Source organism: Lynx rufus, unplaced genomic scaffold (assembly GCF_022079265.1).
Source record: "Lynx rufus isolate CCGP_SWC_20201006 ecotype Redwood Valley unplaced genomic scaffold, mLynRuf1.p SCAF_15, whole genome shotgun sequence".
In the NCBI taxonomy this organism is placed as follows: domain Eukaryota; kingdom Metazoa; phylum Chordata; class Mammalia; order Carnivora; family Felidae; genus Lynx; species Lynx rufus.
In genome coordinates, this window is record NW_025814829.1 from 986066 (window position 1) to 1012509 (window position 26444).

The following is a 26444-nucleotide window of genomic DNA, read 5'->3' on the forward strand; positions in this document are numbered from 1 at the left end:
CACTCCAAATCACATCACCAGCACAGCTGGGTTCTTGGTGAAGTTTCTCTTCTTGATTTACAGGTGAGCCCTTTTCTCATAGTGTCTTCAATGGTGGAGCACGTGGTTTGAAGTGGTGCGGTTCAGAGCTGCTGGCCAAGAAAGAATTCTTGAGACATCTTTGGTGCGGAAAGGTGGTTTTATTAAAGCACCAGGATGGGACCCATGGGCAAAAAGAGCTACTCAGGGATTGTGAGGAGTGATTGATTATATACTTGGGATCTGCGGGGAGGTAAAGGCAAGGGAAGTTTCCACAAGGGCTTTCATATGCTAAAGAAGGCTCCGAGGATCATGCAGGCCTCTGCTATTGTCAAGCCAAGGTTGTTTTTCCCTCTAGCAAGGGATTGACATTAGACACTTTCGAGTTCCGGGAAGAATGTCCTACTTTGCAGGCCTCAAGTATTTGTCAATGGGCTTCAGATTAGAAGGAAATTTAATTTTATCTACCATTTCCTCCTGCTTCTGTTTCCCACATCAGTGGAGAGCAGAGAGTAGAAACATGATTTCTGGTATCTTTTTTTATAAAGGGACTAATCCCATTATGAGCGTTCTACTCTAATGGTCTAATTACCTCCCCAACCCTCATCTCCAAATATGATCGCATTAGGGATTAGAGTTTCAACATAAGAATTCTTTTGGGGGGGGGGAGGTCACACAAATATTCAATCCATACATAGCACATTGCAAAGAGATACTGTTCATAAGAGAAGAAAGAATGGGTTGGAGAGGGGCAGTGGATGCTCTTCAGTTACAGACTAGAATTCCAAGTGATTCTCTGGTGTTTTCCAACCTCATGGAAGGAAGAGAATCTAAGCAGAAAGACAACAGGAGTGAGGGAAACTAACGGGGAAAAAGGAAATATACCAGGTGGATCCTGCAAGAAAATTTACAGGAGAGAAAATAAAAATATTTAGTAAAAGTATGAAAAAGATATACTCAGGGCGCCTGGGTGGCTCAGTCAGTTAAGCGTCTGACTTCAGCTCAGGTCATGATCTCACAGTCTGTGAGTTCAAGCCCCGCGTCAGGCTCTGTGCTGATAGCTCAGAACCTGGAGACTGCTTCAGATTCTGTGTCTCCCTCTCTCTCTGCCCCTCCCCTGCTCATGCTCTGTCTCTCTCTGTCTAAAAAATAAATAAAAACACTAAAAAATTTAAAAAAAAAGAAAAAGAAAAAGATATACTCTAATAAGAACCACAGAATTGCATCAAAATATTTCTTGCTTGTAAAATTAAAAAGACAAAATTTTAATAATAATGCCTTATACTGATATGGGTATTGCAAGTGATGTACTCTTTGCTAATTAGAGCATAAATGTATGCAACTTGTCTACAAAAAAAAATCTGTAATAAGATTAAGTTTTGCAGATATTAATTATTTACTCCTTTCTAGTTTATAGTCTTTTATTACTAAAAAATTACTCCAAAACTTAGCAATTTAAAACAGCAGTAAATAGGGGGTGCCTGGGTGGCTCCGTTGGTGGGGTACCACTTTTGAATGTGGCTCAATCATACAATTTAGTTCCTTTACCTTGTATGTCAGCAAAGGAGCAATGAGAAGACATCACAGTGTAAGAGAATTTATTTTGAGAGAGAGAGAGAGAGGGCGCGTGAGCGGGGGCGGGGAGGGGGGGCAGAAAGAGAGAGAGAGAGAGAGAGAGAGAGAGAGAATCCCAAGTGGGCTCCCAGTGCAGAGCCTGATGTAGGGCTGAACCCACAGTGAGATGATGACCCCAGCCGAAATCAAGAGTCCAGTGCTTAACAGACTGAGCCACGAGGTACCCCTCTCTTCCCTTTATACGAGCAGATAAACAGCTGTGCTCATTGCCTTAGAAGAAGCCTGTGAGTTGTTTTTTGTTTTTTGGTTTTTGGGGTTTTTTTTTGTATTTCAAGAGCCCAAGATTAGTATGGACTTTACACATAGAGAAAAATGCTTGTTAGAAATCGCGGGAGAATGCAGAGTTCTCCCTACTCCAGACCCAAAAGGGCCGTGTAGACAGAAATAAGGCCCATCTCAGCAGCAAGCAGACAAGGTGATGACCCAGGTTACCAAAGAGCAGATGGGTCCTCAGCCTCTCCACTTTGCACCACATAAGCCACCCCACCCGCCTGGGAACTTAGACAACACCTGAGCAAACGGAGATGGGGGTAAATTGTCTGAAACTCCATTCTGCCACCCCATCTGAATGGAGCTTGAAATAGGGAAAGTTGAACGACAGAAAAATAGGGAAGGCTACATTTATTGCACACCTCAGTTTGTGGATTGATACTCCGGATATTTGCTAAATGTTACTTAGTAGACGTTTATTAAATGAGCAGGAGAATGAATACATAAAACGTAAACATTTGTACAAGGTCCAGCCTCGCCCAGGGCAGATGCATTTTGATGAGGCAGTCACAGGCAAGGTGGACTAAGGGGCACGGAGGCTGGGCTTCCAGAACTGTGCCTGCTCCGATCACAAGGCAAGGGGGTGGGGGCCGTGACAAACCCCTTCCTGCAGTAACCGGGCTATTTCCCTTGGGCTGCCGTCTAGGAGAAACGTAGGCTGGGCTTTATTCTCCTTAGGGTCCCAGTGGTGAGGGGCGCGCCTCCGCAAGAAAAAGGACCAGTCTCAGTTTCAGGAAACGTTCGGGAAGGCACTTAGCGTCGGCCTGAGAAGCAGGGAGCACCCCGCAGAGTTTAGCAGCTCAGGCTCCAGACTTTTCTCCAAAACCTAATTCCTCCGCTCAGCTCTAGACCCGCCCCTTCTGGGCCCGCCTCCTCGGGCCTGCACGATTGGCTCTTCCTCCATTTCCGGTTTCTGGAGCCCGGCGCTCTCGGCTTCCGGTGTCATGGCGGCTTGAGGTCTCGGCAGTCGGCGAGGCGGCTGCAGGCCCCTCCCTGCGGAGCCGCTGGTCCGGCAGGCGGGGATGTGACCGCGGGCCCTGCCGGCCTGCCCCGGGCGTCGCCTCAGCTCCCGTGCCAGCGCCCTCCGTCCGCACCGATGGCGGGGTCCGGCTGCGCGTGGGGCGCGGAGCCGCCGCGGTTTCTGGAAGCCTTCGGGCGGCTGTGGCAGGTACAGAGCCGCCTGGGGAGCGGCTCCTCGGCCTCGGTGTATCGGGTGCGCTGCTGCGGCACTCCCGGCTCGCCCCCCGGCGCCCTCAAGCAGTTCTTACCGCCGGGAACCACCGGCGCTGCGGCCTCGGCCGCCGAGTATGGTTTCCGCAAAGAGAGGGCGGCGCTGGAGCAATTGCAGGGTCACAGGAACATCGGTAATTGCCGCCGCCTCCCTTCCCTTCTTGCCCAGGTCCCAGCCCGGTGGTACACCCCCTCTCTCAGCCTGGCGTTCCGTCTTCTGTCCTTAAGGCGGGAGGCGTGGGCCTGGCCCTCTCGTCCCCCGATCCTGGCCCTTTTCCCATCCCCCTTCACTCTGTCTGCAGGAGGGTGGAGTTGGTGGTCTGCCTAGCCCAGTGTCACGTAATAGATGCTCAGTTAAGTTCTGCTTTTCTTCGGGTCTCATCAGAAAATGCTGCACTTATCAGCATAGAGTTATCTTTCCTAGTGAAAGGAGGCCCATCTTTGCTAGATGTCTCATGTCTTGTATGGAAATTTTTGAATCTTCGCATACCAGTGCAAGATGAGAAATACTTCTAGGGCTTGTGATAAATGCTGTTAACTCATACAGATGTTACCTGGTACATATTTAGCATGGATTTGGGAGAAATGACTCAGTATTAACATAGGATCCCTTATGGAAGTAGAGAATTAGGAACACGTTATACTTCGACCCTGGTAAGTCTATGTTGCACGATTTAGGTATTCAGAATATAAGATAGGTAAGATAGGTAATGATTACTGATGATCGATCTGTGAAAACAGCCTTGGCTGTCCTTACGTTAACAGAGTGTATATAGTTAGTTAGAGCTTTGGCTAATAAATAAATGTCTTACTTCCCGGCAAGCATAATCGATACGTAATTTGAAGAGTGACCTTCTCCATATTACCATTTTGGAGAAGAATTTCTTCACCACTAGTGTTGCCCCCCCCCCCTTTTTAAAGCTTGCTAGATGATGTATATAACCCTGGTATTTGAGAGGGAAATTTTTTTGCAGTTTTTGCAAGCTTAAGGACTTGTTGCGTCTTTGCAAGATTAGGTTAAGTTGTCATCTTGAAAGTCTTTTAAATCTCTTTTAAATGTTATTTGTTTATCCTGTTTTTAATATTTAGATTACTGAGTACTATATTGCGGTCAAATGCTTTACCCTTGACCTATACCCCCCAGAGTGCTGTTTTGGGTCAAGAACCAATCTGCAATTTTGTTTTCACATGGTGTCACATCTGTCTTAAGAGTCCATAATATTTGGATTTTACTTTTAATCATTTTTGCTTGGTACCCTGAGTGCATATTCACCCATCACTGAATGCTTAGTGATACAGTTTGAATTAGTGTGCCGTCTTTAATATCTTTGAACACTAATGAGCTGTTGAAGATTTTCTCATTTTAAAATAATCCAGTTGCCAAAAAAAAAATCTTATTTTGGGGAAAAAGAAATTACAGTGGAAGCTCGATTGCTCATCAGAGTTCTCCTTATCTAGGGTATCCCAAATTTGTTCTGCAGTTATCTGTGTTGCAAGTTATTCTGAGTCTGGTTTTGAAAGCATTATAATTTGTTTCTTTTTTTTAGTGACTTTGTATGGAGTTTTTACAATCCATTTCTCTCCGAATGTGCCATCACGCTGTCTGTTGCTTGAACTCCTGGATGTCAGTGTTTCGGAATTGCTTTTATATTCCAGTCATCAGGGTTGTTCTATGTGGATGATACAGCATTGTGCCAGGGATGTTCTGGAGGCCCTTGCTTTTCTTCACCATGAGGGTTATGTCCATGCAGACCTCAAACCACGGAACATATTGTGGAGTGCAGAGAATGAATGTTTTAAACTCATTGACTTTGGACTTAGCTTCAAAGAAGGCAATCAGGTAAGAAATACTTTAATAATAGGAGTGCTTTGGTAGACACTTAGAGTATTTCTTTTTTCTTTTTTTTTAAATTTTATTTAAGTTTATTTATTTTGAGAGAGTGCGGGGAGGGAGGGAGGAAGGGGTAAAGAGAGAGAGGGGGAGAGAGAGAGAATCGCAAGCAGGCTCTGCACTGTCAGTGCAGAGCCCCACGCAGGGCTCGAATCCACGCCACCGTGAGATCGTGACCTGAGCCGAAACCGAGAGTCAGAAGCTTAACCAACTGAGCCAACCAGGCGCCCTGACTCTTAGAGATATTTCTAAAATACCGAAGTGGCTTGGGGTCACGCAAATAAAAAGAATTTCGTTGCCACCATGTGAAAAAAAGGGCGTGTATTTGGGTTAGGTGGGGTAACGAACGGGTCATTACTATTACCGGCGTCCCCAGTGTTGGGGCTCGTGGCAGAACGCATGTGACAGTTCTGGCAGACCCTGCGTTCTCCACAGTTTGTCAGCTCTTTGCAGAGTGTCCTTATTTATCAGCAGTGCCCAGCAGGCAAGAGATTATCTAAAGAAATGAGCGGCCGTGTGGAAGGCGTGCAGTTTGCCTGTGAGAACTGCTCGGTTAATGAACCAAACAACTAGGGTCGGCAAGGACTAAAAATTTGTTGGCATTCGGTCTGGCAGTGGTTTATTACACGTTTAGAGAAGTGAATACATGGTCGAGATGGCGGGAGGGTGAACGGTCTTTTATCGGTCGCGACGCTCACCCTGCTTCTTCTTCAGGATGTGAAGTATATTCAGACAGACGGGTACCGGGCTCCAGAAGCAGAGCTGCAGAATTGCTTGGCCCAGGCCGGCCTGCAGAGTGACACGGAGTGCACCTCAGCCGTGGATCTCTGGAGCCTGGGAATCATCTTACTGGAAATGTTCTCAGGAATGAAACTGAAACATACAGTCAGATCTCAGGAATGGAAGGTAAACTGCACCAGTGCTTTCGTCCGGAATCCTTGACTCCAGCTTAAGAGCACGCACTTTATAATGAGTCTCACCGGGGCCTCTCTTTACTTCGTCTCTCACGTCCTCCTGTCCCTGCGTTTTCGGTGCCTTAAGTGCTACTGTTTATTCTCATAGATACAGATGCGCTCATGAGTATTGCACGCCCGCTGATCTTAGCCTGGGGCCCGGTGCCTAGACTACCAGGAAAGTGCTCGATAAAATGAATACGTGCGTTTTTCCAAAAAGGCAGAAGGGATTTCTGTTTAGTAATTTAGTTATATTACATCCTAAACTATTACTAATGCAACAGTACATAAGTGAAATGATGTTTACGTAAAGGTTTATAGTTAATGCCTCATAGTATTTTAATGCACAGCCTTGCTGAGTTTCCTCGCAGTTCTGTGTGGATCATGAGAGAGCATATTGGTCGTTCTTTTACAAATGACAGACTGGAGGCACAGACATATAAGCCACTTGGGGCAGATCGTACACCTGGATGTTCAGACCTGGGCCCCTTCTTCTTCCTAGGCACAGTTGAGTGTTCTGAACGTGCTCAGTTCCACAGTGTTTTAGATTTACTTATGTTCCATATATGAACTATGCCGGTAAAGTGAGTGCTGCTTCGAGCATTGTTGTTGTGGGAACATGAGTTCTAAATTCCAAATCCTTGACATAAGAATGAACTTTATGTATGTTCGTAACTTAGGAATTAACTGTGTTTTCAAACGTACTGTGGGGCTGCAGTGTTGGGAGGGTATCATTCCCCTTTAGGCTAGAGGTTTGATAATAATACCATGTTTAGGAATCATTGGTTCTGATATTATGCAACAAGTGTTTTTTGAGTATCTTGTAATATATAGTTTGTGAATGGCTCTTGTACCACATAGGGTTTATTTCTTCTCAACCCCTAGTCTTCTATTTCCGGAAGTATCCCTGGAAGGAATGCTTTCATGGTCTCGAGGGTGTACCTAATGCTTACTTTTGGCAAAAAATGCTGCCATGCAAGTAAGACCAGAGTCATTGTGGCACGTTGGTACTTTCAGACAATCAAGAGGCTCAGCAGTGTTTGTTCGGTGCTATCCCAGATACAGATCAACTCCTTGTGTTAGTTTTGACTGTCTTTGAGACCGTTAGGCTGTATCTGCTTGGTCCAGAGCTGATCAGAACTAGGTCACATTCAGGCATTTTGTATGCAAGTTGGAGGCATGATGTGCGTTAATAAAATCCCGTGTTCACCCTTCCTAGATAAAAACAGTATTTTGTATTTTTTTTTTTTTTAATTTTTTTTTTTTTCAACGTTTATTTATTTTTGGGACAGAGAGAGACAGAGCATGAACGGGGGAGGGGCAGAGAGAGAGGGAGACACAGAATCGGAAACAGGCTCCAGGCTCTGAGCCATCAGCCCAGAGCCCGACACGGGGCTCGAACTCCCGGACCGCGAGATCGTGACCTGGCTGAAGTCGGACGCCCAACCGACTGCGCCACCCAGGCGCCCCAGTATTTTGTATTTTAATCACCTTCTGTGGAGGCAAAATTGCCAAACGAGTATGAGTCTGGGCTCTGAGGTCAAACTATTCGTATCTTGCCTCCGCTGCTTTCTAAGTTATTTAGGGTAACTGGACCACCGTGTACTTTCTGTAAATCGAGGATAATAATAGTATTTTTCTCACAGAAGTGTTGAGGTTAAAAAATAAATGATACCACTTCTTAGCATAGCATGTTGCCTGTAGTAAGTAATCAGAAAATTTTAGTGATAAGGATGTTATCAGGCCTTTTTACTCGTGTCTACACTTCCACCTTCTGAGAACTCATAACGTTCCCCAGGATTTAAACTATGAATACGGCAGATCCAGATTTTAACTACTACGTTGCTTTCTTTTCGTCGTTTATTTGTATCTGAAAACCAGTTAAAGACTCCTCACTAAGACACTCCAGCCCAAGTGTCACACATTCATTGTCTCACTTGGTATTAAACTGTGTTCTTATGTGGTTGCTTTGGCATTTGTTCGTGTTTGTCCATCTAGTAAATATTCATAGAGAGTGCCAGGTACTAGGCTGGTGCTGAGAATAGAGAAAAAAAGTTCCTCCTCTAGAAGCTCAGAGTTACGCACATTCAGGTGGTAAGCTCTCAGAAGTGTTTTCTGTTGCGTTTTACGTACCAAATAGTACAGTGCTGTGTGCCTGGTACTCAGTAAATACAGACTGAGCGGAATAACTAAAGGAAGACTTCTCTCTCTTTTTTTAGGCAAACAGTTCTGCTATTATCGATCACATATTTGCCAGTAAAGCCGTGGTGAATGCCGCAATTCCAGCCTATCACCTAAGAGACCTTATCAAAAGGTACGTTATGTGCACTTTAAAGTTCTTAAATGTGTACATGTACTGCACGAATGTGGGTTTTTTTTGCTTGTTTGCTTGTTCGCATTTACTGACAGGATTTACACTTTTTCTGGTAATCGCGTAGAGGCTCTTTTCGGCAGCCGGACGTCGGTCCTCTTGTAGCTCTGCCAGTCCTGTATACTTGATGGAAAGTAGGTTTTTGTTTGTTTTTTGTTTGTTTCTTCTAGGGTCTTTTTGAAAGTAGGTTTTAAAAAAAAATTTTTTTTAACGTTTATTTATTTTTGAGACAGAGAGAAACAGAGCATGAACGGGGGAGGGTCAGAGAGAGAGAGGGGGACACAGAATCTGAAACAGGCTCCAGGCTCCGAGCTGTCAGCACAGAGCCCGACGCGGGGCTCGAACTCACGGACTGTGAGATCATGACCTGAGCTGAAGTCGGACGCTCAACTGACTGAGCCACCTGGGCGCCCCTTGAAAGTAGGTTTTTAAAGAGAGTGTTTATTAAGTAAAGACTGAGTTTGCTTTTGGACCAAAACGCTTTTAAACCAAAAAGCGTTTAAAATAAGGTAGCTATGCATTATACTTTAAATAATTACCGTGGAAAACCGTGGGGACAGAAATAATGGTTTTGTTTCCTGAGTAGGTCCAAAACATTAGATATTTTAAAATAAGACATCATGTGTATTATCAGGTAGTTGGTTTTTCACGTTTCTCTCATTATGGGCCAGAAATGAACAAGATAATTACTGTGTTGCAAAAGAGTAGATCTTTTGATCAAGTCAGTATTCTTTCTTTGGAATATTAACCCTACCACCTTCCAAGTAGGTTTTGGGTTTTTGGTTGGTTTTTTTTTGTTTGTTTTTTCTTTTTTTTTACAGCTTCTTATTTTGAAATAATTACAGATTCAAAGGAAGTTGCAAAAATGTTACAAAGAGGTCTGTGTACTCTTCACCCAGTTTCCCCCAGTGGTAACATCTTACATAACTGTAGTGCAATATCAAAACCAGGAAATTAACATTACAGTCCACAGAATTTACCCAGATAAGGACTTACAGTTTTACTTGCACTTATTTGTGTGTGTGTGTGTGTGTGTGTGTGTGTGTGTTTTACAAATTGGTTTTAAATAGCTGTTACTATCTGATTGGTATTAGATTTACAAGTTGCATTTTTCATAGAAAAGATGGCATTGTGAGACTGTGTAATAGGTTGTAACTTGGAAGTCAGATCAGATCATGTAAGTTCTGGTATTAACTTTGGGATTTTTTTCCCCTTGATTGTACAACAAGCAAATACTAAATTTGGAAGCTACAGAGAATTGTGATCAGCAAAATAAAAATTATAAACCTACTTTCTAGTGTTAGCACTTGGTATATTTCTTTTCGGTATTTTTCCACATATTTTGCTATGTACGCATGCAAATTATTTGAACCTTTTTTATTGTAGAATAAAACACAGATATTGAAAACAAATGTGTAACTTAATGAATCCTTAGGAATACTGTTGTATCTGTCATTGAGGTCAAGAAATAGAACTTTGCTAGCTACCCCAGAAATCCTCTGTCCCCATTCTAATCTTAAACCCTTCTTCCTCCTTAAAAGCAGCCACTACCCTGACTATTATGGCAACTACTTCCTTGTTTTCATTATAGTATGCATCTTTAAACACTATGGTTTAGTGCTGCTCTTCTAAAAAAATCCTTTTTAAGTTTCTTTTAATCTGAAAGGTCCTTTTCCATTTCCTGCCCCACTTTCTCCTTATTTACTTGTTGTTCCCTTATTTATTGGGTTGTTGGCTTGCTATAGCTGTCCACAGTCTGCATTTTGCTGACAGTGTTACCCTGGTATAGTTTAATGAATATCTGTTTATTTCTTGTAAATTGGTAGTTGTATCTAGAGGGTTGATTTTGGTGTGTGGGGGGGGAGCAAGACTACAGATAGTATTGTGTTTTTTCATTAAGGAGGCGCATAACGTAGCTATTAGAAACTGTTACCATTCAGTGCTCAGATCCATTACTTTCTTAGGGTTTGTAGAATGGTGATGTTCTTATTCTGTCCTTCGTGCTTCATTTGGTTAACCAAAGACAAAGTAAATGCTTGATTCTTTATTTACTGGTTTTCATAATGCGTTGATTCTCTGTCATCCTCCAAAGGGGATCATTCCCTTTTGAAAGTTCAAAGTATCATTATTTGGTAACTGCAACCCATTGCAGTTCTTATCCTAATTGAAGCTAAAATTGCCCATCTTTGATGAATGTCAGCATGTGTAAGTTGGATTTTGCAGACATTATTATCTTTTTTTTTTTTTCAGTTTTTTAGAAATGTTTATATTTGGGAGATGGAGAGTGCGTGAGCAGGGGAAGGGCAGAGAGAGACGGAGACAGAATCTGATGCAGGCTCAAGGCTCTGAGCTGTCAGCACAGAGCCCGATGTGGGGCTCGAACTCATAAGCCGTGAGATCATGACCTAAGCCAAAGTTGGAAACTTAACCAACTGAGCCACTGAGGTGCCCCTGACCTTATTATCTTTTATAGCTTTCTTGCTATCTGGTGTAACAAGATGTTCCCAATTCATCTTACACATTTCCTGCCCCAGACCTGGAAATAGCCATTTCTCCGAGAAGCCTGATTTCTTTTAGTAGGAAGTAGTATTTTAAAACCACAATCTGCGTTTTGGGAATACTCGTTGCTAGGGGTGCCTGGGAGATTCAGTTGGTTAAGCGTCCGACTTCTGCTTAGGTCATGATCTCGCAGTTCGTGAGTTCGAGTCCCGCATCTGGCTCTCTGCTGTCAGTGTAGAGCCCGCTTTGCGCTTGATCTTAGCCAAAAGGCCGAGAAACGATGCACAACCGGCTTTGGATCTTCTGTCCCCCTCTCTCTCTGCCCCTCCCCTGCTGGTTCTCTCTCTCTCTCTCTCTCTCTCTCTCAAAATAAGTAAATAAACATGAAAAGAAATTATGTGGGAATACTCGTTGTTACTGGGATGGTCATTGTTTCTAGGCCTTTTAAGTGGACAGAGTTCATATGAATATTCCCCATTCAAATTCAAGACCATAGAGTTTTTATATGACTTTTATTTCACATCTCTTTCTCTTTCTATGTCAGGAATTCTGGTTCTTAAGGACAAGGGGAATGTTAGAATATTTTATAATTGCTCATTTGTTTCATTCCACCTTATATTAAAACAGTCTCAGGATAATAATACTCTAGGAAGATTACTAAAAACGGTTATTTTTGCATATGCTTTTCCCATTCTTCCCCCATTTGAAAAATAGTTGTATCTGGGGGTGACTGGGTGGCTCAGTTGGTTAAGCGTCTGATTCTTGATTTTGGCTCAGGTCATGATCTCACGGTTCGTGAGTTCGAGCCCCGTGTCAGGGTCTGCGCTAATGGGCAGAGTCTGCTTGGGGATTCTCTGTCTCCCTCTCTGCTCCTCCCTCACTTGGGGGTGTGCGCTGTCTCTCAAAAAATAATAAATAATCGAAACATAATATTGTGTCCTAGGTATGTATCATGAGTTATTGAGCCACTTACTTGCAAACAGCATTCGTGTATTTTGTAGATGAATGCTCCAGGAAGCCATGCTGACATAGTTAATGTTGCGGTGAACATTAGACCTTTAATTGTCTTCAGTGGTTCCGTTTTCTTAAGACTTGACGATAGTCACAAAGATCCCTGTCTGTGTGTTTAGCATGCTTCACGACGACCCAGGCAGAAGAATCCCTGCTGAGATGGCACTGTGCAGCCCCTTCTTTAGCATTCCTTTCGGTAAGCTGCCTGCGGCTTTGTTTCTTCCTTGGTCATTTGACGGTCAGACATCAGAACTCCCTTACGTTCTGTTCCCATGCTCCTTTGCCTAGTGTTCATCCATTCATTTGGGGGAGTTTACACTTAACCATGTTGTATGAACCTCAACAGCCCCTCATATTGAAGATCTGGTGATGCTTCCAACTCCAGTGCTAAGGCTACTGAACGTGCTAGATGATGATTATCTCGAGAATGAAGAGGAGTATGAAGGTAACTGCTTCCTAAATGACATTTTAATTTTTTTCGTATCTTTTTTAACTCCTTATAAAGCATATTTATTTGTTTATTTTGAGAGAGAGAGAGAGAGCGCGCATGAACGGGGGAGGAGCAGAGAGAGAGAATCCCCAGCAGGCTCTGCGCTCACAGAGCCTGATGCAGGGCTTGAACCCATGAACCATGAGATATAACCAGAGCCAAAATAAAGGGTCAGGTGCCCAGCCGACTGAGCCCTCCAGGCACCCCTGCAGGAGACATTTATGTCAACAAATGCTTACAGTTTTGATAAATCGGAAAGTAGGGTAATGTACAGAGGCAGAGAGGAGAGGTACTTAACCCAGGTTGAGTGACCTGGGTATCTCTATGGAGGTGCTGGCCGAGCCTTGTTAGTAACTGGACTTGCTTGGCTAAGAGTTGAGGGATTGATGAGGAAATGGCAGAAAGGTGAGAGATGAGAGAAAACGTGGCATGTTCTGAGAATAACAAACTGTTTGGTGTGGTTGTATCTTAGGATGTTTATTGGGGAGCGGTCAATCAAGGCCGAAGAAATAGCCGGGAATACAGATCTATAACAAACTCATTTGCTGTGTTAAAGAATTTGGATTTTATCCCAGAGACAGTAACACTGGAATATGACACAAGAGAACCTATACCTCAGGGATAGAACAGTCCCTGGCTTATGAAATAAGTACTCAATAAATACTTGTGCTTGGTTGAATACAATAAAGAGCCATGAAAAAGTTAAAATAGGGGAGTGATATAGTCAGACTTCTGTTTTAGAAAGAGTGTTCTGGAAGCACAGTGGTGAGTGGGCTCAAGCAGGACCCAATTTAAAAATACCAGTTGTTTCATAGTAAACGTTTTCTTTGTGGAAAATTAAAACCGTTACAGATAAAGCTAACTTGATCACACTGCACCTTTAAGGGTAAATTATTTTATGTCCCTGGGCTATATGTCATTATTTGACGAATGACACAAGCATAATTTGTTTGAATCTGTAATAGTTGTGAGAATCTGCAGCCTCAGCTTTTCAGGATGCCTGTTAATCGGAAAGAATAGTCTTGCCTTCAACATTGTTTTAATCAGGTCATGATGCACCAGGGGCTCTAAATAATCTCTTGGTAATACCACTTACGTCCTTCGTGCCGATCTACTTACTGTCTTCAGCACCTACTTCCGTCTCCTAATTTTGTTTGTAAAACTCAGGCTTGGGCTTTCTTGAATATATCTTGGGCATATCACGCCTCCTCTTTTCTTTGTATTTTGTTGTATAACGCTTTATACCTGCACGTAAATACATCGAGTGTTTACACGTTGCTATTAAATCTTAGTGTTTAAGAATCTCATGAACTAAAGTGTCACAGACAACATAGTAGCATTAAATACCTTTGTTAGCTCTGATTAGTAAGGTCGTCATCAGGAACGCTCACTAGTGTTAGATAAATTTGCTTAGCTAGAAATCCTATGTATTGGGACAACTGTCTTGGAATCTGGGTGGGGGTGGGACAGGACGTTGGATTTAAACCTTCCCCTTTAGACCAAAATAAATTCCAAATCAGGATTAAGATCGAGATTCCAAATCAAGAGAGTAAAGGGAAAAATTATTTAACTTAATAGCTCTTAACACAGAGCTCTTACAAGTCGGCCCAGTAAATAGTGGGTAAAGGATATAGTTGGATACTATAGTAAAGGGTATGTGAGTCGGTCTCCTATATTTCATTCTCATCTACTGAAATGCTCATTAAAACCACACAGTGAGGGCACCTGGGCGGCTCAGTCAGTAAGCTTCTGATTTCGACTCAGGTCATGATCTCACGGTTTGTGAGTTTGAGCCCCACATCGGGCTCCATGCTGCCGGTGTGGAGCCTGCTTGGGATTCTCTGTCTCTCTGTCTCTCTCTCTGTCTGCCTCTCTGTCTGCTCCTTCCCTGTTTGTTCACTCTCTCTCAAAATGAACTTCAAAAAAAAAAAAAAAAGCAAGATTGGAATTTTTTACTTAGAAAAAAAACATATATGATCATATTTGCTTGTATAAGCTTAATAATATTTAGGGAAGGATACAGAAGAAACTGATAATTTTTGTTGTCTTCAGGAAGGGGAAGAAAAAAGCAATTGGAAAAGTGGGATGTATTAAATGCTTTGAGTTTATATTATCCTTAAGCTTAATTTTAGAAGGTGTAGAAAATGATCTCATTACTTAGATATGGATTCCTGAATTCTTTGATGATTTAAAGTTTTTAAATAATGAGTGCTTAGTAATTCAGCAATGTGGTTACTGTAATGTGTTTTCATAATCAGATGTTGTAGAAGATGTAAAAGAGGAGTGTCAAAAATATGGACCAGTGGTCTCTCTCCTTGTTCCAAAGGAAAATCCTGGCAGGGGACAAGTAAGTGGACATTTTCATAATTTCAGAATTACTCAGAGATTACTAAAATTCTGAACAAATGTTGTTTAGTTCTGTCGAAAGATGTACCCAGAAACGTTGCTAGAAATTATGAGTTTTGCATTACGGATGTTCTTATTTTCTTATACTTTTTGCTTTTTTCCAAAGGTTCTGCACTAGGCGTGCATTTTTTTTTTAATCAGTTACAACTTTTCTCTTCAAAAGTATAAAATCTACTTTTGAGCCGTTGTGAGCACCAGTGACACGAGCTGTACCATAGGCTAATTTAGGTCACGGTCAGCTACAGAAATACCGTGGCCTACTTCGTTCCGATTAGGTAGGGTGAGGAAACCATTTAGGTTAGGGTCTCATTATAATGGAATTATTGGTGCCAATTTAAAGAAGGAAAGTTCACCGCCCGAGAATCTTGAAACCTGAGTTCCAGTCTCCGTGTGACCAGCTTTGTGAAGATGATCCTTAGTTTTTTCATCTATGACATGTACAGGCTAAAACTACGATTCAAAAATTTTTGACTAAGATTATTAGAGAAGTCTTTTGAAGATCTTTCTTCTACCTGTAGTATTTCTGCTTTTCTGGAACAGAGGATTATTTTATTCAGGGTTTCTCAGCCTCGACGCCATTGACGCTTGAGCTGCATAGTCTTTCGTTGGGCGAGCTGTCACGTGCGCTATAGGTATTTAGCAGCGTCCCAACCCTCTACCCAACAGATGCCTTCCTCCCACCCCCCTTTGCAGCTGTGGCAGTCAGAAGTGTCTCAGCACTGCCACATGTCCTCTGCTGGGTGAAGTCACCTCTGGTTGTGGATTTTTTTTTTAATTTCTTTTTTAATGTTTTTACTTATCTTTGAGAGAGAGAGACCGAGCGCGAGCACGGGAGGGGCAGAGAGAGAGAGGGAGACACAGAATCCGAAGGAGGCTCCAGGCTCTGAGCTGTCAGCACAGAGCCCGACGTGGGGCTCGAACTCATGAACTGTGAGATCATGACCTGAGCCTAAGTCGGATGCTTAACCACCTGAGCCACCCAGGCGCTCCTGGATTATTATTTTTATGTTTTGGTTCAATATTATATGAAAATTCTTGGCAACTGAAAAAAGAAATGAAAGACATTTCGCTCTGATCTTAGTGAAAAATCATTGCCAAGGTAGTAGTAACAACATTTATCTCTTTCAGGGTCAGGAGCATACTAAATGCATCATTGCTGTTTGTTTAGTCGAGGAGTATTTATTGAGCACGTATTATTATGTTCTAGGCCGGGGGATACAATAGTGACACAACCAGACACAAGGATATGTAGCAATAAGTGCTGTGGAGAAAAGGTCTAAGGAGAAGAGGTTAAAGGAGTGCTGTGTGTGTGTGTGTGTGTGTGTCGGGGGGTGCAGTTTTCTGTTGGGTGGTAGGGAGGGGCAAGCTGAAGTTACATTTGAGTTGAAAGACAAAGGGGATGAGGAAAAGAGTTCCAGATAGAGGGAACAGCAAGTTTCAAGGCCCTGAACTTGCCTGGCAGGTTTGAGGAGGTTGGTGTAGCTCCAGCAGAGAGAGAAAGAGGGGGCATTACAGCACGTCTGCCTTAATGGAGGGGCAGATCAGGGGCAGTGAGCCTTGTGGGACTCCAGACACCTTTACTCTAAACCAGCGGAGAAGGTCTTTGGAGATTTTGAATTAAGGGCTAACATGATCTGACCTGACATGAACCTCAGCAGTCAGTATGAGATGGAAGGCACAGAATAGAGAAACAGGAGGAATGTTTTTGGGTAAGAAGTATCCAGCCTTCAGATGATATGGAAAAACAGATCTTCGTCAGCGAGAGGAAATATGCTGTGTTAACAAGCTCTCACTGACATTTAGAGGAGAACGAAAACAGCCGATAGACTCGTGGAATCTCGGGTGGAACTTCTGTAGGTTATTGATACGTCTGTTACCTGGTTGGCAAAATCAGTCTTCATTCAAATAATCGATTCAAACTAACAATACTGTTTGTTTTTTTAAAGAATGTTATAAAAGTCACTAAAATCTAAACTATGGAATGCGTCTTGTAATTAGAAAGAGTAGTCAAGATTAAATTGATATAATTATTTAATTTCATAGTAAATTATAAAAATGTTTTTCCTCTTTAGTTTGAAATGTTGCCATGTATAAAACTGGAGGTCGGTTATCTGTGAAGCCAGGAGCATCACAGAGAGCATGGCTCTCCTTCTGGAAGTGCACGTCTGCTCACTGAACGCTGGTGTGTGGACTTGGAAGTTACTGAGAATCAGGTTAAAAAAAATCAGAAAGAGCTGCATTGTCATTGGACGTCATCTTTTAACTTTCTTTTGTGTTCAATGAAAAGGCCTATGTCACTAGAGCTAACTGGTACTCGGGTGCCTGGGTGGCTCAGTCCATTAAGTGTCTGACTCTTGGTTTCGGCTCAGGTTATGATCTCATGGCTTCATGAGTTCGAGCCCCACAGTGGGCTCTGTGCCGACAGCATGGAGCCTGCTTGGGTGTCTGTCTGTCTGTCTGTCTGTCTCTCACAAGTAAAATAAACATAAAAAATTGGGGGGGGGGGAGTGAGCAGTCACAGGCTGGGCATAGTGCTTTGTTTACCCATGGAGGAAGATTCAGTTCAAAAGTACTATATTTGGAATTTTCTCTTTTCATGCCCTGGAGGTTTCTATACCCTTCCGAAGCAACTTTGTCAAGTGGAAAGGGGAAATGGAAAAGGAGAATCTGCCTTGAACTTCTTGGTGGATCCAATTTTAGGAGCAGGTATAAGAGAATGCTGAGACTCTGGAAATTGATTTCCTTCAGATGGCCTATTTTTGGTTTCCCTTTGAGAGTCTGAGTGTCTAGGATGCTGGCACCCCAGTTTGAAGACTGTTGACTTCACAAATGAGCGAGTAACTGAGGAGGATGAGGCTGTTCTTTTTCTGGTTCACAAATTCATGGGTAATTGAGGACATGTCATTTCAAATTATTTCGTCTCCCAGTAACTTTTACTTTGGATCATCAAAAAGAACATAAGTTATTAGGCTGTATCCTCTACCTGTCTCAGGAAATCTGAGGCTCTGGAAAAGAAAATTACCTAGTTTTAAACTCTTCCTTATTGTAGTCACGGTTCCTACGAGTCTTGTAGGTATCGTGACCAGGTTTTCCTCCCGCCGCTTCTGAACGCGTAGGTTGTCTTTGAGACGCCGCGGGAGCACACCTGGTCTCTGGGCTGTTCGGCCCTCTCTTTGGCCTCTGAACATGGCAAACGGATGTACACTTTTCACCCAACTTGTCTTCTGTGGATTTTTCCGAATGGAACTGAGTTAGGGAAATATTCTAAACCGTGCTCAAAAATGTGGTCTGTGGACCAGCAGCATTGGCATCACCTGGGAGTCTATTTATTTAAAGTTTATTTTATGTATTTATTTTTAAGATTTTTTTTAAGTGTTTTGAGAGAGAGAGAGAGAGTGACAGTGATCAAGTAGGGGAAGGGCAGAGAGAAATGGAGACAGAAACCAAAGCAGGCTCCAGCCTCTGAGCTCTCAGCACAGAGCCCGATGTGGGGCTCAAATTCACGGGGCATGAGATCATGACCTGTCAGATGCTTAACCAACTGAGCCACCCAGGCGCCCCTTTATTTATTTATTTTGAGAGAGAGTGCATGGGGGAGGGGCAGAGAGAGGGGGAGAGAGAGAATCCCAAGCAGGAGCTGCACTGTCAGTACAGAGCCCAGTGTGGGGCTTGAACTCACAAAAACCTGAACTGAACTGAAATCAGGAGTTGGATGCTTAACCCACTGAGCCACCCAGGCGCCCCTGGGAGTCTGTTGTAGAGACTCAGGCCCACCTTAGAGCTCCAGAAACCACATCTGCGTTGTAACAAGGTGTGATCCCTATGTGTGCCCTAAATGATCCGTGCGTGTTCCCTAGAGTTGAAGGAGCCCTGTTGTAAAGCAGTCTTGATGGGAATGAAGCCACTTTTCTGTGTCCTCTTACAGGTCTTTGTGGAGTATGCCAATGCCGGTGATTCCAAAGCTGCTCAGAAATTACTGACTGGAAGGATGTTTGATGGGAAGTTCGTTGTGGCCACATTCTACCCGCTGAGTGCCTACAAGAGGGGATATCTGTACCAAACTTTGCTTTAATCAGTAACCTGAGGACTCTTTCCTGTTTCTCCTCCATTTCCTGGGTTATTGTATTCTACATCTGAATGCAGAAGTACCCCCTTACCATTTTAAGGGAATACTTTGTACATTTATTTAATCCTACTAACGTGCTCGAGCAATGACTGCCTTGCAAACATTTGGCACTGAGTAGGACAAGACCTCTCAGCTATACATTGAGGGGTTTTAGAGCATCCATATGGGCAACCTTTTGTTTTGTGCAGTAGGCCAAGTGCTGCTCTTCAGTATGTAACCTAAAAAGATACTAATTATTTCACATGATCATGAAGCAAGGATGAATAATATCACGTCATAGTGAACATTAACAAGTTTGTTAGAGTCGGTGACATCACTTCCAGATTATTCCTTTATGTTGTCAGGTGGTTCTTCCTTATCACTGATACTCATAGCTGGCACTGGATGTTCCCAGTAATTGTTAAGTGATTGTCCAGCAGCAATTACCTACTGTGTTCTTAACACTGAGTTACGAATTTTTTTAAAGGAGTACTGTAGTCCTGAATATTCCTTTAAAGAAACTGCAGTGAGCCTATCTACTTTTTTTTTTTTTTTAATTAAGGCTTTTAAAATAGAAAGCTGATGCTTGATCTTGCACAATTTTTATGTCTAGTTTGTATGTTTGAGTGAGTGTGCGGGAATGAAAGACTAGAGGAGATTTGAGTCGGCGTGCTTTCTAGCGTGAGTCTTGTGAGCTCATACAGTCTGTACCTGTCTCTTTCCTAGCTGTTTCATGTCTGTAAGACTTAGGATATATGTTTTTTGAGAGTTGGTCTCATAGAATGTAAATGAGAAAATAGTTCATTCCTGAGAGGCTCAGAACAAATGAGTCTAGACTGGGTTAAACTGAAACTCTTAAATTGGTTGGAACGAAGCAAAAGTTTTGCTACGCGTATCTTGCCCCATCCTCCAGGCTCCTTTAGAACCTGTATTAGCTCATCTTTTCTGTACTGAATCTCCTGTGATCATTGTAAGATTTCTCAAGATCGAGTTCTGTTTACTATGATGGAAATTGAAGTGGGTCAAAAAGAAAGAATTAGATGTTCAGTGAAGGGAAAGGGAAAGAAAAAAACTAGGCAAAGAGAAAGTGGATAATCCGGGATTCTTGTTTTCCTTCCTCTCTTTCTCTGCCATCGCCCTCCCTCTACTACTTTTCCCCATTCTTTGCCTGCCTTCATGGTCGAAGAAAAGCCAGAGGGGTGGCATCCCAGACCGTCTGGCTTCTGACTGCAGGGAAGTTAGGAAAGGTGTAGCTCTAATAAGATGGAGGGAGAAAGGAAGAAAAACTCATCAAGAATTCATGAAAGGATTTACAGCAATCCATTGTGTCCCTGAGCACAGGATGGACATGGGTTGATTACATGGTTTTAGGAGTGGTAATCATGGATTCCTCCCACGTTATGGTAGGTTGACTTTAAAGGTTTAAAACTTGGGAAACCTTTTTAAAGCACTGATTATACAAAAAAAAAAAAAAAAGATACAGGCTATGAATTTTTTTCTTGTTTCCTTATCTAAATGAAATTAAAAATGTTTTTTCCTAAGGAAAAAGCCTTTAATATCTTTCCCTGCTGGAAGCCGCTTCGTACAGTCTGTGTGTGTTAACGAGAGCCCAGCTAAGAATTTACATTTTAGAGGATGGATTCTTTTACCCTATTCAAACGCTTGCTATTTGACATTTGAGTTATTTACAGTTACCATAATTATTCAGGACTCTCCCTTAATGTTTATTATGAAGCCGAATTTGGTATAAAGAGGCGGATTTATGAATTGCCTGAAGGCCTTGTGGCATCGTCCCCAAGGGAAGATTAAATCGTAAGTGCCCTTAGAAGGAAGATGTGTTGTTTTTCATTCTGGCCGTCTCAGAAATTGATTAGCTGGTTTGTTTTCAAGTTCAAGTTCAAGAGAGTATCACCAGTACTCTGGAAACGTAAACTTTCCTAAAACATAAATGTTTATGTGGGTAGCAGCTTCCATGGTGATTAAAAACGCCAGGTCCTTCTGTGCATACCGATGAACATGGAATGCAAGTGAGTTCTTTTAAGAGCAGGCATCCCAGGTCGGCACCTGTACCTTTCTCATCCGCCTCCACCCCCACAGAGAAGAAACCCTCACAAATAAACTGCAGGGAGGCTTCTAAGCTTAGTGATGCCACGTGCTGCTAGCGTCGTGATGCTGAATGTCACGGCATTCTTCGTCTTCTTATTGCCGATATATTCATACCTATATGTAGTGTTTGACACTGTAGAATTTTATTACAGAAGATCCTAACTCGATTTTCAGGGGGCCAAGGGACTAATTGATGAGCCTGAGTACCGTGCATTGAATTAAATATTTTATATTAAAGCCACCAAATTGAAAAAAGATGCCTCCTGTGATGTAAATTGTGATTTTATAGCTTTTAGCCCATTACTACCAAAGATGACGTTTGCAGATTCTCCCTCCCTCCCCCGATACTGTAAGAAGTTTAATCTTCCTGTCTTTCTCAAACCTGAACCAAATATTATCAAAAGATGCGATTTTTATGATTCTTTTAGGGTGAAATATATACACACATTTTGATTCCTCGAAGTTACTAAAAACCTAGGAATTTTCTTTTTGAGAGGTAGGGTAAAGAGGTGCGGCTTTTTGTCACTTAAACCTTACTCTTTCGGACAAATTTTATCTCAGGTAGTTTTTCTTTCCCTAAGTTAGTGTCTCTGCTTCCTTCCCTCTTGCCTTGCTGGTTCCTCATTCTGTGGTATCGTCACGATACACTCTTGGCCCAGAAAAGACATATAAACTGATTATTCTGGAGGAAATCTTTGGTCCTTTGGAAACATTTGGGGGAGGTGGCCAGCTAGCCACTTTGAAAACTTGAATGCTCTCTTTCTAGGAGAGCAGGTGGAGTCAGACACACCTCGTTAAAAGATAATTGGCTGCATTTTAAAGTTGCCCTCTTGCAGTAAGAGATTGCCCTTATTGCCACCGGATGTCTCCCCTTTTTTGTGGCCATCCGTGTAGCAACTCTGTAGAGACATTCCCTCTCTGTTCCGCCTTGAGCCCAAACTGGCTGCTTTTAGAACAAAAACCGTAAAATACAGGTTTGCTCCTCCTTTCCCTTGTTTTCACTGAGACAAGTATTGCCTTCCTTTTGGTACTCCAGCTGCTAAAGCGTGCAGAGATACGTTAAATTAACCTTTAAAGGAAAAAAATATCCTTGAATTCTTGCCTTCTAGATTCATGTTCCTTCTACTGATATTTTAACCTCTGAGCAGATTTGTGATAGGGAGTGCTGGCTGCCAGAAACCGTGCTGCCAGGTGGAGGAAGTCGAAGAGAGACTGTGGCCATAAGGTTTGTTTCGGTTTTATCATGCTGGGCTTACCCCCTGCTCGGGGCATCAGTTACCCTTCTGGAATAACCGAAACAGTCCTGGCACTCTGGTGCTGCCTCCTGGCTCCTTTGGGTGTGTTCATCAGATGCAGGGAACTCCCATTTTGTCATCATTTTCTTCTCAGGTCTTGTGTTCTGACTTTATTAGGCGTATCTTACATCATTTCTACCGTCCGTTTTCCTCCGCAGCATGACATTTCAGTTGGTGTAATTTATCATGAAAATCAGCGCCAGAGGAACTGATGGTAATTACAATAACATAGTTACTGGGTGAGGGCGCGGGAGAGACACTCTCACTGTGTGCTTCCCCTAGAGTTTTATGCAAGGGTCCATGCTAGGTGGCTTTATTCAGATTAGGGTACAGATGGAATCGTATCACGACTAAATTTTAGTCTGGTGGGTGTGTAGACAAAGAATTAAGCAAGTGCCTTGTGTTTCCTGGAAAATATTAAAACTCATTTGGGTGAAAGCTCCCAGATGATGCTAATTTCTTGCACCTCTGCCTTTTCCTTGGAAGAACTTTTGGATGGAGTCACATAGTATAAAAGTCCAGAATGTCCTTGGTTTACCTTTTTATGTATGTGTGAAACTATTCATATTTGATTTTTCCCCCCAATATTGCATATGATGGAAAGCCAGAGTTAGCTGGCAGAATGTAATTCTTCCTGGGACCTCGTTCCATTTTTAACGCTAGGTTCCTTCTTCAAATCCTACTGCTCTCGCTCTCTGATAGAATTTATTTCCTGGCAGGTATGGTCACACGCCGACCAGCTTTTGGTCATGATTAGCTCAAAGGAATTTCCATTTCTTCTTCAGGTGCTCAGTAAGGCACCTTTACTTGAGATGGTAGTCTTTCCAAGTGAGCGTTACTAGTAAGCTTTCACCATGAGTGGGAAGATGTTGAGTCTCTATAACGTGGAACTCTTCTGAACCTCTTGTGGTATATTTGGGTAAGTTACATTTTCTTAGTTACGGGGGAACATGCATATTTCCATTTTCAGAGTATCCAGAAATTTGAAGAATTTGTTTTGTTTAAGGTTAGCTGCTTCTCTGCCCGATCCTGCAGGGCGTTGTGTTTTGTTGCCTTAGCCACCTCTCCCACCTCAGTGTTTTTCACTGTTGTTTTTAATTGTAGGATGATCAGTAGATTGACACAGTGGCATGAAATCAACAGGTACTGTGGATATTTAAGAAGGAGATAAACAGTTGTAACTATTTTTGCTGCAATTTTATAGGAGAGATGGGCTATAAAAGAAGTATCTATAAACCAGAGAGCATTTAGGAAATTGTATATTTTATAGGTGGTAATTAAGGTGATCTTCAGGATATAAGATAGAGAGTTTGTGCAACTTTTGTTTTCCTGATGTAAAGTTTTTATTCATCTTCCTATATACAGCTCAGCACTTTCGTTGTCCCTTATATTGCTTATGAGGATTAATGTTTTAAATTCGCTGTGTTTGTGCTTTTCAGAGAGTTGTCGTAATCATGCGGTTACGTTTATATCCCCATAAATGCTGGGATTCATGGGAAACTGATCAGATGACTGCCCGGGTGTTATTTCCTATTCAACAGAGTAACTTCCACAGTACCCTAAAGGAAACTGGTGTGTGTTTTATGACCTAGGTTCCCAGTACTTTCAGTTAAAGGCAAAGAGAAGCATTCTATCTTACTTGCCTTACCCGACCATTAATCCTTGTTGTGCAGAAGAGAGCTTATTTTGTTAGACTCTCTCGACTGTCAGCAAGAGAATTACATCTAGTCACTGTCTCCCAGTTTGCAGCTGCCTTCCCTTCCAGGCTCCCCTCTTACTGGTACTCACAAAGTCAGGACTGTGTTAAAAGCAGACGTGGTGAGGTGTTGTAAATCATGCGAATGGACGCAGGATCTCTTCGGTTATTGGAATTCTGTATCGCTGTGTGATTTTGTTAGCGTGGGTTGTCAGAAATCTGCCAAATTTAAGAGTCAGGAAGAGAAAGAAAAGGAATAAAAGAGGTGAGGGGAGGAAAATGGCTTCCTTACTGGTATTAGTAATCTCCCATATAGCTTATGATCTAAAAGCGATCATTTATTTTGAAAAATCCAGGTGTGGTGCTTGTAGCATAGAATAGAACATTGCCTTTCCTACACATTCCTCATCGTTGTCTCCCCAGAAAATTATTTTTAGAGTTTATAAACCCAGATTAAATATCCATATTCAGTTTGGCTTAATTTTTAAAAACAAATATTTAAACTCCAGTTTTTGTGTTTTTGATATACATCAACAGTCGTGCAGATCAAGGATCGGAAAGGAACCGGGGATTAAGCATCTCTGCATTTCCCTTTGCACATTGGGTACAGGGGGTATTAGTATGCACCAGCCGCAACGTTCTAGCACCTTATGGAAGTAAGTCATGATTATTTATTATAATTAAAAAAAAAAGTTAAGCTGCATCTCTGTAGAATACTTACTCTGCAGAGTGAAGCTGTTCTGTCTTTTCCAGCAGGATTGACTCTTTCACTCTTAAGTCTTTATTGAGAAAATCTTAAATGGTTTAACATTCCTTTATATCCTCTTACCAGTGTCAAATGTGGGGCAGAAGGGGTATTTTTTCCCAAAAAGGGCTCCGTCTTTGTTACCCATTGGTCACTCTTCGAAATCCAATCACGATCAATAGATTTTAACAGTTGATGGCTTCCTCTATCGGCACTGGAGTGGTTGGTTGTGAAGGTTATCATCTGCTACTCTTTTCCCTCAGAAATCTGCACTTGCCGTGTTTTGGATAAGAAGGTTTGGTGGGACAGAATGTGAAAGATCACTCAAACCAAAGCCAGTTCAAAGGAGTATTCTCTCCTGTTGGTTTACCTCCACCTCGGATCTACAAGGATATTACAGTACACAGTGAACAGTCTGTAACATTTCTACCAGGTTTTCAGTAGCATATCGGTCTTGGCATTTCTTGGCACTGTGGTTCCCTGTCCTTGGTGATGTCTTATTATTTGTGAGTTTTTGTTGGTTGGGTTTTGTTTTTGGGTTTTTTTTTTTTCTTTTAATAACTAAACGGGACTATAAATGTAGATGTGTATCAGTACCAAGAAGTCCTTTTCTGAAATCCCTAAATTCCTGATTCCTACTCAAGTCTTTTAAACTTGTTTTTTCTTGCTGAGTAGCAAAGAACTTTTATTTTTCACTTTCCTATATACCTAAAAAGTATGGACACTGCGTTTCAATGGACCGTGTTGCGTACAGTTTTTTGCCGAAAACTTTTTCTGTAAACACAATTGCCTTGTTCAGTTTTGTTGTAAACTGACTTACCGTAAGATGCACTGTTGATATGCTTTCTGATGTGTGTTTGATAAGGGTGATAAAATAAAGCTTAAAAATAAAGGAGTTGTGTTTTCATTTCAACTATTCCTGCCTTTAGTGTAAATAGTCCAGTTTAGATAATAGGTAAATACGCTTATTTGGGGGTTTCATTTTTACTAGGAGCTACCATTGAGAATTTGCCATGTAGCCTCAACCATTTCTGAGGAAGATGGTTTTTCACTTACAGAAGTAGCGTGACGGTGCTGAAATGTAACTTTTCATTTTGGAATACATGTTCTTGATACCGTAGAAACAGGCTTCTCTCCTGGAAGGAACCAGAATTCTTAGTTGGAAGATTGGTGTTCTAATCTTGGTTCTTTTCTCAAGTCGGACGGCTTTAATCGAGTGACAGGTGACTTAATTTCTGACAGTAGCAGTATTTTCTTGCCATTATTTTTATACTGGAATCAAATGAAATAGTAGGTTCAACAGTAATCCCGTCATCAGTTAGGAGCGTCTCCTAGACGATGGTGCTGTTTTAGGTAGTTTATAGATGGAGCCTGAGGCCCCAAACTCGCAACTACGCAAACTCGCCCAGTTTCTCTTAAGATTTAGGAGCGGTGGTCACACCCTGGTCTGTCTGCGAGAGCATCGCCCTTTCAGGAAGCCTCCAGACTGGTCCGGTCTGGACGGCAGTTCGGGTGAAAGGTGCTATCGAGAGGCACACCCTACTAGAAGTTAAAGAGCTCAGACGGACCAGAGAAAATGAACGTTTAAATCCACAACGGCACCCTTGACCCGTGGAACGAGTCACCTGGGAGGGCTTGTTGGATTACGGATTGCCGGACCCCAGCCCTAGATGACGACCGTAGGTCTCGGGGGGCCCGAGAATGTGCCTTTCTAACAAATCCC

General features: G+C 42.4%; 1 protein-coding gene across 1 annotated transcript; it reads left to right on the plus strand.

Annotated features, from left to right (window-relative positions):
* The first annotated feature begins 2849 nt into the window (after window positions 1-2849).
* UHMK1 (U2AF homology motif kinase 1) lies at window positions 2850-25613 on the plus strand. Its single transcript, XM_047076506.1, has 8 exons — window positions 2850-3287; window positions 4701-4993; window positions 5759-5950; window positions 8217-8311; window positions 11998-12074; window positions 12225-12323; window positions 14627-14715; window positions 18700-25613. Exons 1-8 carry the CDS (start codon window positions 3020-3022, stop codon window positions 18844-18846), a joined length of 1260 nt encoding a protein of 419 aa, XP_046932462.1. The 5' UTR covers window positions 2850-3019; the 3' UTR covers window positions 18847-25613.
* The last annotated feature ends 831 nt before the right edge of the window (window positions 25614-26444 follow it).

Bases quoted from the DNA above. Each gene is read 5' to 3' on its own strand.
- UHMK1 (XM_047076506.1), top strand. From the start codon at position 3,020: ATGGCGGGGTCCGGCTGCGCGTGGGGCGCGGAGCCGCCGCGGTTTCTG. The intron at 4,994-5,758 runs GTAAGAAATACT...CTTCTTCTTCAG, and splicing joins GCTTCAAAGAAGGCAATCAG to GATGTGAAGTATATTCAGAC. The intron at 14,716-18,699 runs GTAAGTGGACAT...GTCCTCTTACAG, and splicing joins AAAATCCTGGCAGGGGACAA to GTCTTTGTGGAGTATGCCAA.